At 43.6% G+C, this 17,934-nt stretch overlaps 1 protein-coding gene across 1 annotated transcript; it reads left to right on the top strand.

The window, feature by feature from the left end:
* The first annotated feature begins 8,573 nt into the window (after window positions 1–8,573).
* On the top strand, window positions 8,574–17,585 carry LOC134574687 (protein FAM118A-like). The gene is made up of 4 exons (XM_063433807.1): window positions 8,574–8,667; window positions 9,930–9,987; window positions 10,113–10,131; window positions 16,503–17,585. Exons 1-4 carry the CDS (start codon window positions 8,574–8,576, stop codon window positions 17,577–17,579), a joined length of 1,248 nt encoding a protein of 415 aa, XP_063289877.1. The 3' UTR covers window positions 17,580–17,585.
* Window positions 17,586–17,934: the final 349 nt, after the last annotated feature.

Below are 17,934 nucleotides of genomic sequence, written 5' to 3'. Positions count from 1 at the left end.
TTAGTGTACGCAGTGTGTGGTGTTAGTGTATGCAGTGTGTGTATGTTGTGTTAGTGTATGCAGTGTGTGTGTTGTGTTACTGTATGCAGAGTGTGTGTTGTGTTAGTGTATGCAGTGTGTGTGGTTTTAGTGTATGCAGTGTGTGGTGTTAGTGTATGCAGTGTGTGTGTGTTGTGTTAGTGTATGCAGTGTGTGTGTTGTGTTAGTGTATGCAGAGTAGGTGTGGTGTCAGTGTATGCAGAGTGTGTATTGTGTTAGTGTATGCAGTGTGTGTGTTATGTTAGTGTATGCAGTGTGTATTGTGTATGCATAGTGTGTGTTGTGTTAGTGTATGCAAAGTGTGTGTTGTGTCAGTGTATGCAGTGTGTGTGTGGTGTTATTGTATGCAGAGTGGGTGTTGTGTTAGTGTATGCAGAGTGTGTGTTGTGTTAGTGTTTGCAGTGTGTGTGTGTTGTGTTGGTGTATGCAGTGTGTGTGTGTTGAGTTAGTGTATGCAGTGTATGTGTGTTGAGTTAGTGTATGCAGTGTGTGTGTGTTGTGTTAGTGTATGCAGTGTGTGTTGTGTTACTGTATGCAGTGTGTGTGTGTTAAGTTAGTGTATGCAGTGTGTGTGTGTTGAGTTAGTGTATGCAGTGTATGTGTGTTGAGTTAGTGTATGCAGTGTGTGTGTGTTGTGTTAGTGTATGCAGTGTGTGTTGTGTGTTGAGTTAGTGTATTCAGTGTGCGTGTGTTGAGTTAGTGTATGCAGTGTATGTTGTGTTAGTGTATGCAGTGTGTGTGTGTTGAGTTAGTGTATGCAGTGTGTGTGTGTTGTGTTAGTGTATGCAGTGTGCAGTGGCGTACACACAACCCATGGGGCCCCGGTGCAAAAACTGATCCGGGGCCCCTCCCTCCCCCCGCGCGAGCGCTTACTCTGTGCAGGCTGGGGCCGCAACACATGGCGGCGGGCACCTGGTCGCAGGGCTGCGACCCGTGCGACCGCGGTATGTATGCCAGTGCATGCATAAACACATACACTTAAAGGACCACTACAGACACCCAGATCACATCAGCTCAATGAAGTGGTCTGGGTGCCAGGTCTCTCTAGTTTTAACCCTGCAGCTGAAAACATAGCAGTTTCAGAGAAACTGCTATGTTTCACTGAGGGTTAATCCAGCCTCTAGTGGCTGTCTCATTGACAGCCGCTAGAGGATTTTCTGCGATTCTCACTGTGAAAATCACAGTGAGAAGACGCTGAACGTCCATAGGAAAGCATTGAGTAATACTTTCCTATGGGCGGTTTGAATGCGCGCGTGGCTCTTGCCACGCATGTGCATTCGGAGCTGAGAGGCGGAGAGATCCCCAGCGTTAAGGGAGTCCGGCGCTGGAGAAAGGTAAGTGCTTAAGACACACACACACACACTCTCATGAACAGACGCACACATTTACTGACAGACACACACTCAGTGACAGACGCACACAAACATACTCAGTAACAGACACACACACTAACACACACACTCTAACACTAACACACACACACACTAGCACACACTCTAACACTAACACACACACTCACTAACACTAACACACTCACTAACACTAACACACTCACTAACACACACTCTAACACTAACACACACACTAACACTAACACACACACTAACTAACACTAACACACACACTCACTAACACTAACACACTCACTAACACACACACTCACTAACACTAACACACTCACTAACACTAACACACTCACTAACACTAACACACACACTCACTAACACACACACTCACTAACACACACACTCACTAACACACTCACTCACTAACACACTCACTAACACACACACTCACTAACACACACACTCACTAACACACTCACTAACACACACACTCGCTAACACTAACACACTCACTAACACTAACACACTCTAACACTAACACACACACTAACACACACACTCACTTACACTAACACACACACTCACTAACACTAACACACTCACTAACACACACACACTCTAACACTAACACACACACTCACTAACACACACACACTCACTAACACTAACACACACACTCACTAACACTAACACACACACTCACTAACACACTCACTAACACTAACACACTCACTAACACACACACTCACTAACACACACACTCACTAACACACACACTCACTAACACTAACACACTCACTAACACTAACACACTCAAACGTTTTTTTTTGTTTGTTTTTTTATTTAATCCCCCCAGCCTCCTTACGTGTGGGAGAGCTGGGGGGATTCCCTGGGGTCCAGTGGTGTTGCTGGCCAGGCTGTCACCCGGCTGGCTGGCGGGCGCGCGAGGGAGCATTGTCCCCTGAGTGCTCCCTCTTCAGCTCCCTCGCGCGCCGCGTACTGATCCGCGTTCCGGAGCCGGAAGATGACGTCATCTTCCGGCTCCGGTTTCAGTGCGGGTTTCAGTCCGGTTTCAGTGCTCCCTCGCGCGCCCGCCAGCCAGCCGGGTGACAGCAGGGCCAGCCTCGGGGGCCCGGAGGTGGCCGGCTCCTGGGCCCCCCAGCAGAAGAGGCTGGCCCTGTGGGTACATACCTGGGTCGCAGGGCGGCCGGGCCCCCTGGTGGGGGTATGTACGCCACTGGCAGTGTGTGTTGTGTTAGTGTATGCAGTGTGTGTGTGTTGAGTTAGTGTATGCTGTGTGCGTTGTGTTTAAATGTGCAATCTGGGGGGGGAGGGGGAGGAAGGGGCATTTTGCGATTAATTTATATTAAATTATATGTAAATGTTTCTCCCCCCTCCCTGTGTCCAGGGAGGGAGGAGATTCCATCCCTGGTGGTCCGGTGGGGGGGGCCCCGGCTCCCTGTTACCGCAGAGGGGGCCCAGGCAGCACACAGCTTCTTCTCTCTTCTAATAACTCTCGCGAGACCCGGTTACCATGGCAACGCTCTGCGGGTTTCGCGAGAGTTATTAGAAGAGAGAAGAGAAGAGGAGAGGCAGTCTGCTGGGCCCCCTCTGCAGTAACAGGGAGCCGGGGGCCCGCGGCTGCACACATAGATAGCGATATTCGCTATCTATGTGTGCAGAGAGGGAAAGTGGGGCCCGGGACTGCCAGAGCAGTCCGGGCCCCCTAGGGCCGCCGGGCCCGTGACAACCATCCTGGTTGTCACCCCCTGATGGCGGCCCTGCCCGTCGATATAAACAGTTATAGTGAGTCCTTCCCCCTTAATATAAACAGCATTATAGTGAGTCCCCCTCAAAATAAACAGTCAAACTCGCAGCCCACTGGCCTCATGCAGCCCACAATTAATATCTTTGTGGCCCAACGAGCCGCGAGTTTGAGACATGCTTACTAAGGTAGAGTAGGCACATGCTCTCCTTACATTGCAGGTGCCTACTCTGCTAAAAATGTACCCAGCCGGGAAGAAGAGGTCCCTCGCGCATGCCCTCTGTAGTGATGCCGGGTGCCGGAATATGACGTCATTCTTGCACCCCGCATCACTAAACTGCGCGTGCGAGGGAGCAGTGGGGAGCAGGAAGACTGAGCTCCCGGGAGAAGATCCTCACTGGACCCCAGGGAGAGGCCCAACATCAGCTCCCAAAGGTAGGTAGCAATAAAGAAAATGATATTAGTGTGTGCAAGAATGTGGAAATGTGTGTGGGTGTGTGTGTGTCTATCAGTGAGTGTGTGTCTGTGAGTGAGTGTGTCTGTCAATGTGTGTGTGCCTGTCAGAGTGTGTGTGTGTCTCTGTCAGAGAGTGATTGTGCGTGTCTGTCAGAGAGTGAGTGTGTGTCTGTCAGTGTGTGGTTTTTTTATACTGTACTTTACAAAAGAAACCTACATTTCTATGAAAATTTAAGTTATTTACTTTTTTTTGCGGCCCACATAAACTTAAACCCTGTTTAAGTGGCCTGTGCTAGCCTTTGAGATTGACATGCTTGCACTATATGAACATGTTATAGTGAGTTTCCCCCATTGATATAAATAGTTGTATTCAGGGCTGTAGTGTATTTAGGATTTGTGCTGCCCTAGGCAGGATGGTGCCGGGGCAACCCCCCACCCTTCTAATTTAAATTTTCCCCACCCCTTCCTGTCAAGGTCGCACTTCGACTGACAGACGCACACTCACTGACAGATGCATACACTCATTCACAGACACACATTCTCATATACACTGACAAACAATGACATACACACACACTCACTGATTTGACACACTCTCACTGACAGACGCTCAGCCTCACTGACAGACAGCCACACAGTGACAGACATACACACAATCACTCAGATACACACTGACAGACATACACACACGATCACATACACACTGACAGCCAGACACACACTGACAGCCAGACACACACAATCACACACACACTGACAGCAAGACACACACAATCACTCACACACACTGACAGACCCCATCTCTCCCCAACATTAATTAATAAAGATAACCTTTTACCTTTGGAAGAGCTGGGTGGATTTTTTTACCTGGGGTCCAGTGGGCCTTCTTGCAGGGAGGGAGGCAGGCACTTGGGCGGCTAAGTAGAAATCCATGCACTTGGGCGGCTAAGTAGAAATCCATGCGGGCGGGCGGGCGGGCGGGCGATGCTAGCGAGGGAGCACTGATTAGTGAGCTGTCTCTGCTCAGCTTCCTCGCGCACCACAGAGTGATGCCGAGAGCCGGAATATGACATCATATTCCGGCTCCCGGCATCACTCTGCGGCATGCGAGGGAGCTGAGCAGAGACAACTCACTAATCAGTGCTCCCTCACCAGCACCGCCCGCCCGCATGGATTTCTACTTAGCCGAATGCCACCAGGCTAACAAGGTATTTGCCTGGGCATTTGGGGGTGGCGTTTTTTGCCGCCCCCTGGAAAGTGCCGCCCAAGGCAAATGCCTTGTTTCATTGCAGCAAATACATCCCTGATTCAGGGCCGGTGATAGGATTTATGGGTATGCAAGCGAAGATGATTTTGGCAACCCCCCTATCCACCCAACCAAAAGCATTCTCACCTGTGTGCCCCTTAACCCACCATTTGTTTCTTATCCCCTCTTCTAAATGCCTTACCCCCTTTAGTGTATCTTATCCCCTAATTTCCCCCATTGTGTGTCTTACACCTCCCTTGTGTATCTCTTACAACCCCCTTTGTGTGTCTTACTCCCCCCATCCCCTTTGTCTGTCTCCTTCTCTTCCAGACCCTTTGTGTCTTTTACTCTTACCAGCTCCTTTGTGTGTTTCTCTTTAACTACCAGCCCCTCTGTGTCTCTTTTTCCTCTTCTCCAGCCCCTCTGTGTCTCTTTCACCCTCAGCCCCTTTGTATTTCCACACCTAGGCCCTTCTGTTTGGTGCTTTCATCCCCAGCCCCTCTGTGAACTTTCTCACCCCAGACCCATCTGTGTATCTTTCTCCCCCCACATGTCCCTCTGTGTGTCTTTCTCCACACTCAGCCCCCCCGTGTTCTCCTCCCCCCCATTCCCCTTAATGCTCTTATCCCTTCTCTTTTAGTGGTCACCCCCCACCCAGTGTTCCTTTTCCCTTCCCTCCCCTATACCTTAGTGCCCCCCCTTAATGTTCCTCTCTCTCCCCCCTAGTGTTTCTCTCCCCTCCTTCTTTTTAGTGTTCTTTCCCCCATAGTGTTCTTTGACCCCCATCCCATAGTGTTGTTTCCCCCTCTCCTGTCCCATAGTGTTCATCCCATAGTGTTCTTTCCCCCTACCCTTGTCCAATAGTGTTCTTTCATAGTGTTATGTGCCCCACCCCTGTTCCATAGTGTTCTTTCCGCGTGTTTCTCTCCTCTCCTTCTTTTTAGTGTTCTTTCCCCCATAGTGTTCTTTGACCCCCATCCCGTAGTGTTCTTTCCCCCTTCCCCTGTCCCATAGTGTTCTTTCATAGTGTTATGTGCCCCCATCCCTGTTCCATAGTGTTCTTTCCGCCTCCTCCCCTGTCCCATAGTGTTCTTTCCCCCCTCCTCTGTCCCATAGTGTTCTTTTCCCCCCTCCCCTGTCCCATAGTGTTCTTCCATCCCCCTCCCCTGTCCCATAGTGTTCTTCCACCCCCTCCCTGTCCCATAGTGTTCCTTAACACCCCCCTCCCCTGTCCCATAGTGTTCCTTACAACCCCCCCTTCCCTGTCCCTTAGTGTTCTTTTACACCCCGTCCCATAGTGTTCTTTTCCCCCACCCCCGTTCCATAGTTCTTCCACCCACACCCTCTCATTGAGCACTTCATCTCAGTCCGGCCAGGTACAGGAAACATAAGTTCCTGTACCGCGGGGCGCACTGCTCCGCTCAGCCACACTACACCGAGTGCCTGGCAGGAGGGAGTACTGTGCTGCCACCTCCTGCCGGTCACTCTGATCTAGCGCCCTCTGGGCCTGTGCACCCCCTCAATATAACAGCATTATAGTGAGTTCCCCCAAGGTATAAACACAGTTATAGTGAGTTCCTCCCCCCTCTTGATATAAATAGTTATATTGAGTTCCTCCCCCTCGATATAAGCAGTTATAGTAAGTCCCTCCCACTAATATGAACACAGTTATAGTGAGTCCCTCCCTTCAATATAAACAGTTATAGTTCATCTCTCCCCCTCGATATGAACACGGCCGTAGTGCTTCCCCCCACCTCGATATGAACTCAGTTAAAGTGAGTCCCTTCACCTTAATATAAACACAGTTATAGTGAGTCTCCCCCTCAATATGAACACATTAATAGTGAGTTCCTTTTCCTCGATATAAACAGTTATAGTGAGTCTCCCCCTCGATATAAACACATTAATAGTTCCTTCCCTTAATTAATAGTCTCCCCCCTTGATATAAACAGTTATAGTGAGTCCTTCCCCCTAAATATAAACACATTAATAGTGAGTTCCTTCCCCTCAATATAAACACATTAATAGTGAGTTCCTTCCCCTCAATATAAACAGTTATAGTGAGTCCTTCCCCCTCGATATAAACAGTTATAGTGAGTCTCCCCCCTCGATATAAACACATTAATAGTGAATTCCTTCCCCTCGATAAAAACACAGTTATAGTGAGTCTCCCCCTTCGATATAAACAGTTATAGTGAGTCTCTCCCTCAATATAAACAGTCATAGTGAGTCTCCCCCTCAATATAAACAGTTATAGTGAGTCTCCCCCCTCGATATAAACAGTTATAGTGAGTCTCCCCCTTGATATAAACACATTAATAGTGAGTTCCTTCCCCTCAATATAAACACATTAATAGTGAGTTCCTTCCCCTCAATATAAACAGTTATAGTGAGTCCTTCCCCCTCGATATAAACACATTAATAGTGAGTTCCTTCCCCTCAATATAAACACATTAATAGTGAGTTCCTTCCCCTCAATATAAACAGTTATAGTGAGTCCTTCCCCCTCGATATAAACACATTAATAGTGAATTCCTTCCCCTCGATAAAAACACAGTTATAGTGAGTCTCCCCCCTCGATATAAACAGTTATAATGAGTCTCCCCCCTCGATATAAACAGTTATAGTGAGTCTCCCCCCTTGATATAAACAGTTATAGTGAGTCCTTCCCCCTCGATATAAACAGTTATAGTGAGTCCTTCCCCCTCGATATAAACAGTTATAGTGAGTCCTTCCCACTCGATATAAACAGTTATAGTGAGTCTCTACTTCAATATAAACACATTAATAGTGAGGCCCTCCCCCTCGATATAAACACATTAATAGTGAGGCCCTCCCCCTCGATATGAACACATTAATAGGGAGTTCCTTCCCCTCGATATAAACACAGTTATAGTGATGTCTACATAAGGATTTTTCTTTTTACAGAGACATAAATCAGGTCCTACATTTATATTAATAGCAGTAAAAGTTATTGAAAGGGTTAAGGTATTATTCTATCTGTCCAAGCAAAATTAAGCTGAAATTGGCTGAAATAGTTTTGAAATATTTCTATTGTAACTTCTCTATTCTCGAATATATTTAAACATGTTATTGTCATGTGTGCATTCTACTGTACCTTCTTGCTTGTTCTGACATTTTGGTGCAATCATAAGTTGCAAGCCTATATAAATTGTATGCTTACACACAAAATTAAAGTAGCGATTCAGCGTATCTCGGCGTCTGTCTGAGTTATTGGTTCCCGAGTTCGAAGATGTAATTCGATCAAGCCTGAATAAGGAGAATAACTACAGCATAACAAGAGTTTCCCTCCGCCGAGAACAGGTGGTTATGGTGGTGGTTACATTTTATTATTGTTATCCTGTGTGTGTGTGCCGTTGTTCTCACTGCTGTCATTACAAGCTATCAGAGTTCAGCATCTCATTAGTGGGCCTAGCAGGACACAGCGTACACACACACCAGCCATATGTCAGACTGAGATAAATGTGGCCGGCCGATGCCCAGAAGCCTGTAATGGGGTTAAGTGTTGTTGATCTGCTTTTTCTGACCATTAGGCAGTGGTCAGTGTTACGAAGAATTGCTAGTGACACAGAATTAGCGAGAAACGTTCAATAGCACTAACCCTTGTCAGTAATGGGAAAAAGCTCTGCTTAGTATGCATTTCAGACTATGTTATACTTAATGCTTTGTTTGCCCTCTCCAGCCAGACTATATTCCGTGCATGGTATTGCTTGGTGTTAAAGTTGGCATTGCGTTGGGAAGTCATTTTCTGTGGGATACTTTGGGATGCTCTGAGAATGCAAGGCTCTCTGCTAGTAAGATAACCATTTTGTTTGTGCATAGCAAAGTTCTGAGGGAGGCATTTTAATTGCAATGATCTGAGGCCATTTTAACTAAGTATGGAAATGTTCTGAAGAGGCCATAATCTCTGTATAATACAATATTCCAAGGAGCAAGACGATGCTCAAATTAGTCGCTTTTTCTGTGACTGACAATGCTCTGAGAAAACCACTTTCTCTAGCAATGGTCTAACAAGGCTATTTTCAGAGGAGGCCATTTTCATTGAGGATAGCATTGAACTGTGGAGGGTGTCATAGTGAGCAAGGTGATGCCGGAAGGCTGGTTATTGCTCTGTGGAGTTATTTTATCTGTGGAGGGTTGTTCTGAAGAGTGTATCACTGAAAGGGGTGTTTTATTTGAGCATGGAATTAATATGTGTGGTATTGCTCTGTGTGTTACATTGTTATAAAGGTTTCCTCTAAAAAATGTTGAAGGAACACTTCAATAGGGAATTTACATATTTGTAAATTAACCTTGTTACACCTCCCCCCCCCCCTCCCACACACACACACACCCCCTGTCTGTCTTGCCGCGCATGCTCATTCCGCTCCACTCAGAGAGGTCACCAGCGCCAAGGGAGCCCAGTGCTGGATTAATGTAAGTAACTGAAGGGGTTTTAACCCTTTCAGCGCCACGGCAGGGGGCCCTGAGGATGAGGGGGGTGGAGGGTGTCCTAAGGATGCTATAGTGTCAGGAAAAATAGTTTTTTTTTTTCCTGGCACTATTGTGATCTTTTAATCAGACAACCAGTCATGTTACTTCCTGGTTGTTTAGCTCAGTTGAGCTGGACTCAAGAAGCAACAACTGCCCAGAGCACCTGCCTTGCAAAGACTTCTCATTGAGCTGAATTGGGAAGTCTGTAATTGGGCAGCAACAGAAAGTCTGGGCAGGGTTAGAAGGGAGGTCTTGCAAAGGCAGCAGACAAGAGATCTGCAGCTTTTGCAATTAGTAATTTAATGCATGTATGTTTTCGTTGGGGAATATGCACTAAAATCATGATGTTTCTTCTTTATTTACTTCTTTAAATTTGAGCAGTGGAGTGTCCCTTTAAAGCTTTGAAAATGTTATCGTTCTATGGAGGGCGTTGTTATAAAGAGGGGGTTGCCCTGTGCATGGCGTTGCTATGAGGTCATTCCTTCAAGCAGAATATTGCAATGAGCGTTGGAAGCCTGTGTCTGTTCGCTCTATTTTTGTGCTTTCTGTTTGCCTGCTGAATGAATGTTTGATGTATAAACAGGTCCGCAAGCTGTTTACAGTTCACTTGACTCACGTTTGGAGCTCTCTGCTTTGAAAAGGTAAATGAACTAGAAATAAAGGAAGTTTGGGATGGCAACAGGTGGGTGATTACCCTGTGCAGTCAGTGAGACAGGCACTAAATGCTTATAATTTTGATTTACAGATACATTTTCCTTTGTTCCAGAGGATCGTTCCAAAGACAGGTATGGCTTGCATGAAACCAGTAAATGACAGTAGAGCCCTGAGATTATAAAAAGAAAGTGTACTGAAAGAGATTAACGCTATAATGGCAGCTCTGTAGTACTTTAAATAAATCTCCAATGATCCCTTGTTAGCATTGAACAGGGCTGTGACCTGTGAGGATTATAGGAGTGGTAGTTAAACAATAGATTGAGAGCTTCCTGTTGATTAGTTTAACCTCTGAAGGATCATGGATGGAGTAATTTTATCATAACAGAGCAGCCGTTAAATGTCCTACATGAATTTGAACGTCTCACTCATTCAAAGACTGCAGGGCAGTGTAGAGACACTAATGCACTGTAAACAGGACATTCTGTACTGGCTTAGGGTCTTCATTATTATTATTATTGCCATTTATATAGCGCCAACAGATTCTGTAGTCTGTGGGAAAAAGCAAGTCTTATGGCTTGACCGGTGTGCAGATTTTTGTTTAACATTGTATTGACTATCCACAGACTTCAGGTGGAAGGGGTTTTCAATCACAATTTTGTTCCCCACCGTAACCTTTTTGGTTTTTGATATATATATATGTCCTGATGAAAGTCTGATTGGTCAGACTGAAACGTCGATTTTTTAACCTGGAGCATTAAAAGTTAAATTTTACTTTTGAACAAAGTGAGTCCGTGGAGTGCTATCTACTTTTTCTTTATATTTTTGCCAGACAAGCACCCGGCATTGAATATTAACCACAGTGAGTGCAACATTACTTGTATTTTTATATATATATATATATATCACCTCAGCGGGTAATGTGTTCACTCTAGACTGGGAATCGTGGAGAAATTTAAATTCTCCAACTCAGCTGTGTTCCCAGATCAACTATCTTGATGTAAAATTTCCAATTCCCTTTGTGAATTGTACACTATCCTCAGTATAGTAAATTAACATTTTTTACAGCATTAGATTGCAAGCTCCTGGGAGGACTGACTCATTATTCAATAGCTACAGTTACAACTTTCTCTTAAACTACAATATACATTGTCAGCAATATAAAGCCATCTAAACTGCCCTTGCTATTTCATTAGAATGTTACGTATCACAATTCTATTTTGTTTCCTTTTTAATAGAATTTTTATATATGTTTTACAGCTCCCAATGTTTACCATTTAAATACCATAAGAGAGGGCAGTTCCAATGACACTCAGAGGGCTAAACATTCCCTATACCTAACAGAGCGGAGTAGTAAAGGTTAATGTTTTCAAAACACAGATCTCAAAGTTCACTTGATGCCGGTCTGATAAACAGCTTATAAATCTGGTAACCTGTTGATGCCGTGTCAAGTAACCAGCTGTACAGGTGATAAATGATCCTCCTCACCTATAACTCCCATTGTTCTGTACACCCAGTCTCTCACTCTCCCCCTCCTCCTCTATATTGATTTCATAATTCACACCTGCAACTACAAACATCTACCGTGATATTTCTACTGAATTCTAAAGAATGACACCGATTCAGTCTGTCTTGTTATTTCTCAACTCCAGTTTTCATGAGCCTACAAGTAGCCAGAATTTATAATGGATTTATCATTCAAAACATGTTCACTTTATTTCGTACATTTTCGTACACCCTGGGGGTACTGTACAGCTTGGTTGTCAGTGTGCATTACAATCCTGTGTCTCGTATGATTATATTTGTGCGAATCTGTGTTTTCCATGGGATACATTTTATTGCTAAGAACTCTGTTACCTGCCCTGTTCAATAAATCCTTTTGAAGGTTTTACACAATCGTCTGTTGAAAAATAATAGTCTGAGCTTATCTAAAAATGATTGTACTGGGCTAGGTAAAGGCTGGCCATACTCAGCTGGAATTTTTTATACTAATGTATGAGAATTGATTAGATGAATTGCCAAGTTTTAGAATTTTATTTGCAAAAATCTGCAAGTTTGCTTAAAATGCATAATTCTCTTGTCAATCCACTATTCTGTGCTTAGGGCATAAGTCCAATGGCTTCCAAGAAAGAAACAGGTCAATCTGTCCTTGTGCACTGCCAAGTAACTATGTGCGTTATTAGTTGTGTTCGTTCACAAACAACAAAAATGAAAACAAAACGAACTCTAAAATTGAGGCCAATATACATAAGATTTGTGTGCTGCTGAGTTGGATGTTTTCTTTTTCCAAAATCAGCCTTAAATCTGCAGTTCAATTTTTAATTCAGTTTAGTATAGTGTTTAGTAAGTAAATCCCATTGTCTCGTGTGACAAATTGTCTGTACCCATGTTATATTGTATTTACAGCACATCTACAGCATTTGGAGCTTTTCAAAGAAAATAGTAATAGGGTAAATCCAATAGTGTGGTGTTTGTTCAATAAGCAGTAAATTGTGGTGAATTGAAAAACTAATTGCAAAATGCAACACGAATTAGCCAATTCACAACCAAAAAATGCTAGTGTGTCAACTTCCAGATTAAATGCTGACTTGACATCATTGAAATGTAATTACAGAGAGTGCTATGCTTCTCTTCTATCATGATCTGCGTCATTAAAGAAAAACAGAACCTCGTGGATACTGCTGTATTGCTTTCATTTGTTGAAGATCAGTGTGGGTTACTTTCTAGACATAAGTATTTTGTTTCGAAATTTGGGAGATTGATGGGCCATCTGAATTCCACTTTATTTTTAAAGACAAAAATACAATTCTTAAAAGGCACTTCAAAAAAAAAAAAGCAGTGTTTACATTGGTGCCTAGTATAACCTCTGGTGGCAGTCACTCAGACAGCCACTAGAGGTGCTTCCTAGCATTCATAGAGATGCATGCGCAATAGCCTCCAAATGCTTTCCTACTGGAAAGCATTGGAGTGGCTGAGATCATTAAAATGTATCTCAGCCATGGAGGCGGGGCCAGCCACAGAGAGACCAGCACAGCATGGGGGGAAAAAGGTGCGATAAGAGCGGGACCGGTAACCTAAACAGACACTCCCAAAGACAAACACACATTCTCCTACAAACTCACAAATTATTATTGTTTTATTTTAATTTACCCTGACCCAGCCTCCCTACCTTTGGGAGAGCTGGTGTGGACTTCCCTTAGGTCCAATGGAGCTGTTGTAATCCGGTAATCTTCAGTCTCTTGCACACGCGCCAAAGTGACACATATCATAGGCACCTCTGCAGGGAATGCGAGGGAGCAGAGCAAGATTTCAGCTCCCTTGCCGCTTACTTTCCTTGCTCACAGCCACCAGCTTCAGGGGGGAGGCCCAAGGTGGATAGGTCCGAATGACTGACAAACAGCCAAGGGGCAGGATAAAATTCTTAGTCGCCATGGCAACCTGGCACCTGGGTTTCATGAGCCACGATATCTATATCTATTAAAATGTTGACGCTATATAAATAATTGTATATATTTTACAGTACAGTGATAGGTTTGTTTTTTGCCTCTTTTGGTTCATCCATTTCCCTAAGTAGTTTGGATGACTATATTCAGACCAACTGAACATTCATCGAGCAAAATGAAGGTTGTTTGGGTGAATTGAATCTCCCAAACCAATTTTCTTCAAATTTTGGTTCTTAGCCTTTGTAACACTCCGCAATACTCTGTAATAATAGACGAAATAGAAGAATCCTCTCACTCAGCTATGATTCCAGCTCAGCTACTTTGGCCTTAAATTTAAAATTCACTCGGAATTCTGACTTTATTGAATAACCACGATAATGAATAACTCTGGAAGAAATAGCCAGAAAATACAACACGGATAATAAACCAGAAACGATTCACTGAAACTGAATAAATAGATTAATTCCTTCATAAAGTACCAAGAGTGCGCACTGAAACGCTGACGTGTTGAAAGTAAACCCGGGATATCTGGCACTTTAATAAAGTTATTTCTGGTAATTGCTTGATTCTTGGAATAGTTAAGACATTAACAGGGAAAAACATTCCCCCTGACTTCCATTAGAAGTGGGTCATTGTGTTTATTTGAACTTTCTTTACTGGTGCAGGGAATTCGCAGGCATTAAAGGTAAAGTGGGTGCATTGTATGAGCAATCGGTTTTATAGAAACACAATTACAGAGAAATAGCCACAGCGCTAGCAGTCACGGCCTTCTGCATACTAAGTGCAAGACGCACAGGATATACTAATCAGCCCCGATTAAAATAACCTCAATGTGAGGCTTCAGATATCTACAGTAAATTAAATACCAGAAGGAGATTGTTCCCCAGTATTGTGGAAGGCGATCTAGGATTAATATTTTATCTCATTTTTTTTCCTGTGTGTGACTGTCTTTTTTTTATTATCTATCTCATCTTGTCTATCTCTGTATCTATAAAGGATACCTATAGTCACTTTTCAAGTGTTCTTGCATAGCAAGACCACTTAATGTTATCTCACATATATATTATTATTCTTATTATAGCCAAACTTACCACCCTAACTCCTCCCACAGTTTTTACACTACATAGACAGTAATATACCAAAACGTGCGGATTGTTCCCAATTGGTGTGTTATTACTTTGTGGAACGTTTCGCCGAATGGTTCACGAAATATCGTCATTTTTGTGGCAAAATTGGTCCCATAGGAATGAATGGCTGAAAAATCTGTACATGATTTCTAAACTGCCACCGCTCCCTCATTTTTAAGCCCACCTACACAAATCTTATATCGAAATGTTCAGCTATCTCTGCTGCCACTAAACATGTCCACGGCTAAGCCATAGTCCTGATAGTTTTCCCAATATGACCATTCATTTGCAACTCACGCCGTCCATTGACATTCATTGAAACTCCACTCTAGCCACCTCAAATTTGAAGGGCAATTTCTAAACTGCGACTGTGCCTTCATTTTTAATATTTGAGAGACATACTATGCATCACAATGTCTTGTGATTCTCACAATATAAAGCTCTTCACTATAGGATGTATAGTTTTTAAAATACTACCATTTGAAGATGGCAACTGCCAGTGAAGTGAGCAATTTGGAGCAGTTTGTTTTTCACCGCTCTTCTCTGCCCTATTTAAAATCTATTAGTTCCTGTTGGCAGTTGGTGGAATGTTCGAGGGATATGAAATGGCGGCTGCAGAAACCCTGTGTAACAAGGTTGTAATATGAAGATGCTGTTATGTATGTATTAATAAAGTGAGTACTTCGTTATACAGGAATTATTGACTGATTTGAACAAAACATAATAGTGGCAGCAGGGATAGCTGAACGTTTTGATATAAATTGGTACATTTATATCCCTACATGGCAAGACCACTTACTATTATCTCACATATATATTATTATTCTTATTGAGCAATTTGTAGCAGTTTGTTTTTAACTGCTCTTCTCTGCCCTATTTGAAATCTATTAGTTCCTGTTGGCAGCTGGTGGAATGTTCGAGGGATTTGAAAGATTTGAAAGCTCTTCTCTGCCCTTGCTGTAGAGTGAGTGATCCACACTCCAACCTTTCCACAGTTACTCCAACCACACAACAGTTACTCAAGCCACTCCACACAGTTACTCTGCCCAGTACAACCTTTCCACAGTTACTCAAGCCACTCCACACAGTTACTCTGCCCAGTACAACCTTTCCACAGTTACTCCAGCCACTCCAACCATACAAGTTCCTCAAGCCACTCCACCCAGTTACTCCGCCCACTCCAGTTGTAGACTACTGGTGGAGGCAAGAACACTTTACACAATTTCCCCAGAAATTGTAGCTTTTCTAGTGTAAATATGTGAGGGGGCTCTGATATACAACATTTATTGGGTTGATGGTAGGGTTCAGATATATAATATAAATGTGTGAGGGGTGTCTGATATACAATATATTCTAGGGTGAATGAAGAAACTGTGATATACAATATATTCTAGGGTGCATGAGTGAGGGGCTCTAATATGAGTGCATTTTGAGGTGCTTGAAAATATTTATGTTTTTTTTGTGTGTGGTTTCTTATAATATTCTTAGATATATGCTAGATGTGCATTGCGTTAGTATATTCCGTTTATATGATACACTGAATGATCCACACAGATTGCTACCCTGTCCAGCTCCCTCACTAAAGCCCAGTTAATGCAGAAAGTGAGAAGCTGGGCCAGACGAGGGATTTTAGTGAATAAAGGAAGTTTTTTAGTGTCACTCAGCAGCAGTAAGGGAGTTGAAGTTAACTTGTTACCATATATGGAGTTTTGCACATATCACAGACAAAGATGCTGCTGCTGTCATTGTGACACTGAGTGACAGCAGGGTATAAGACACAGTGAATCACACAGCAATGACACTGAGTACTGACCGATATGGTAAGTGGATAATAGGGCTATAATCTGTCCTCTCATACTGGCTACCTGGGCTCCATATAAAGAATGGGGAATATATATTACTTGCTCCATAAGATAACTATCTTTTCTAATACAGGATACAAAAAGTTTACTCAAACACACGTTGAAAGACAGTGGAAATAATGTTGCCCTCAGGTCCAGGAAGGTGTTAAAAACCCTTAGTAAGAAGAATCCCAGTGACCTTGTCCTGGTGATCGGAACCGGGGTGAGTGCGGCTGTAGCCCCAGGTGTCCCTGCACTCCGCTCATGGCGCTGTTGCATTGAAGCTTTGATAGATGCTGCAGAGCAGTTTGAAGTATTGCACCCTGGCGATGTTGTGGAATTCAGAAAAAGGGTGCTGCGTGAGCAAGACTTACTGTCTGTCGCACATGATCTGATCAGGAAAATGTCTCAGAGAACCGGTCACAGCAAACCCAGCTTTTTCCAAGACTGCCTAATGGAGGTGTTCAATGACCTAGAAAGCCACATCCAGAACCCCACCGTTTTGGAGTCAATTGTTAGTCTAATGGACAAAGGGGCGAAGGTGCTGACCACAAACTATGATAACCTGTTGGAGCTATACGGGCAGAAGATGGACAGACCCATGAAATCGCTTGACCTGAATGATAAAGTGAAGGTTTTGCAATGGGTACAAAGCTGCATCAGTTATGGCGTTTTGCATATCCACGGATTGTACACGGATCCCTGTGGCGTGATTCTGGACCCATGTGGATTTAAAGATGCTGCACAGGACTGTAAACTAATAGATGAGCTGCAGAATTTGTATTGCAACAAATCTTTTGTTTTTCTTGGCTGTGGAGAGACTCTGCGGGATCAGATTTTCCAGGTGCTTTCCCTCTACGCGGTGCAGAGTAAAGTCAGTGTGGAACATTACATGTTGGTGCGAAAGGAGAATGCAGAAACTTTTTTTAAGCTTCAGGCCGATTTGCTGCTCAAAGGCATCAAGCTTATGTCCTATGGTGATTCATTCACTACCTTTCCACTATATTTAAAAGGGCTGTCTGCACTCATATGTAAAGAGAGGATTGAAAATATCGCACATGTGGAAATTGAAAAGCTGCTTGAGCCTGCTCTTAACGTCCAACCAGCTGCCCAAAAAAGGAGGCTTGATGAAAACACAGAGACTGGAAAGCCAGCAAAAGGCTTGAAATAAGAGAAGTCTGACACCTATTACTAAATCAATAAAGGGCTTCCTAATTCTCAAATACCTGTGTCCCATCAAAGTGTCATTTCGTGTCAAACTCAATGAATGTGGTTGTGAGTTGTTTAGATCTTTCGAGGACTGGATGGGTAGTGGCAACGGTTTATGTTCTGTCTCTCTATGAGAATAACGCACAGAACTTTCAGGGACAGCTGTCCATACACTGACATTAAAGGTTACTGAAAGGTTAAAGGTTACTGAGCAGAAAGGAAACAGAGCCATGTCTATCTTGGGTGGACATTTTAACACATTGATTTCACTTTCGTTTCTTTTGGCTGTACAACACTAACTTTTTTTATAGAAGGTA

This window comes from Pelobates fuscus, chromosome 10, assembly GCF_036172605.1.
Source record: "Pelobates fuscus isolate aPelFus1 chromosome 10, aPelFus1.pri, whole genome shotgun sequence".
NCBI classification, from domain to species: Eukaryota; Metazoa; Chordata; class Amphibia; order Anura; family Pelobatidae; genus Pelobates; species Pelobates fuscus.
This window is presented reverse-complemented; position numbering and strand designations above follow the sequence as displayed.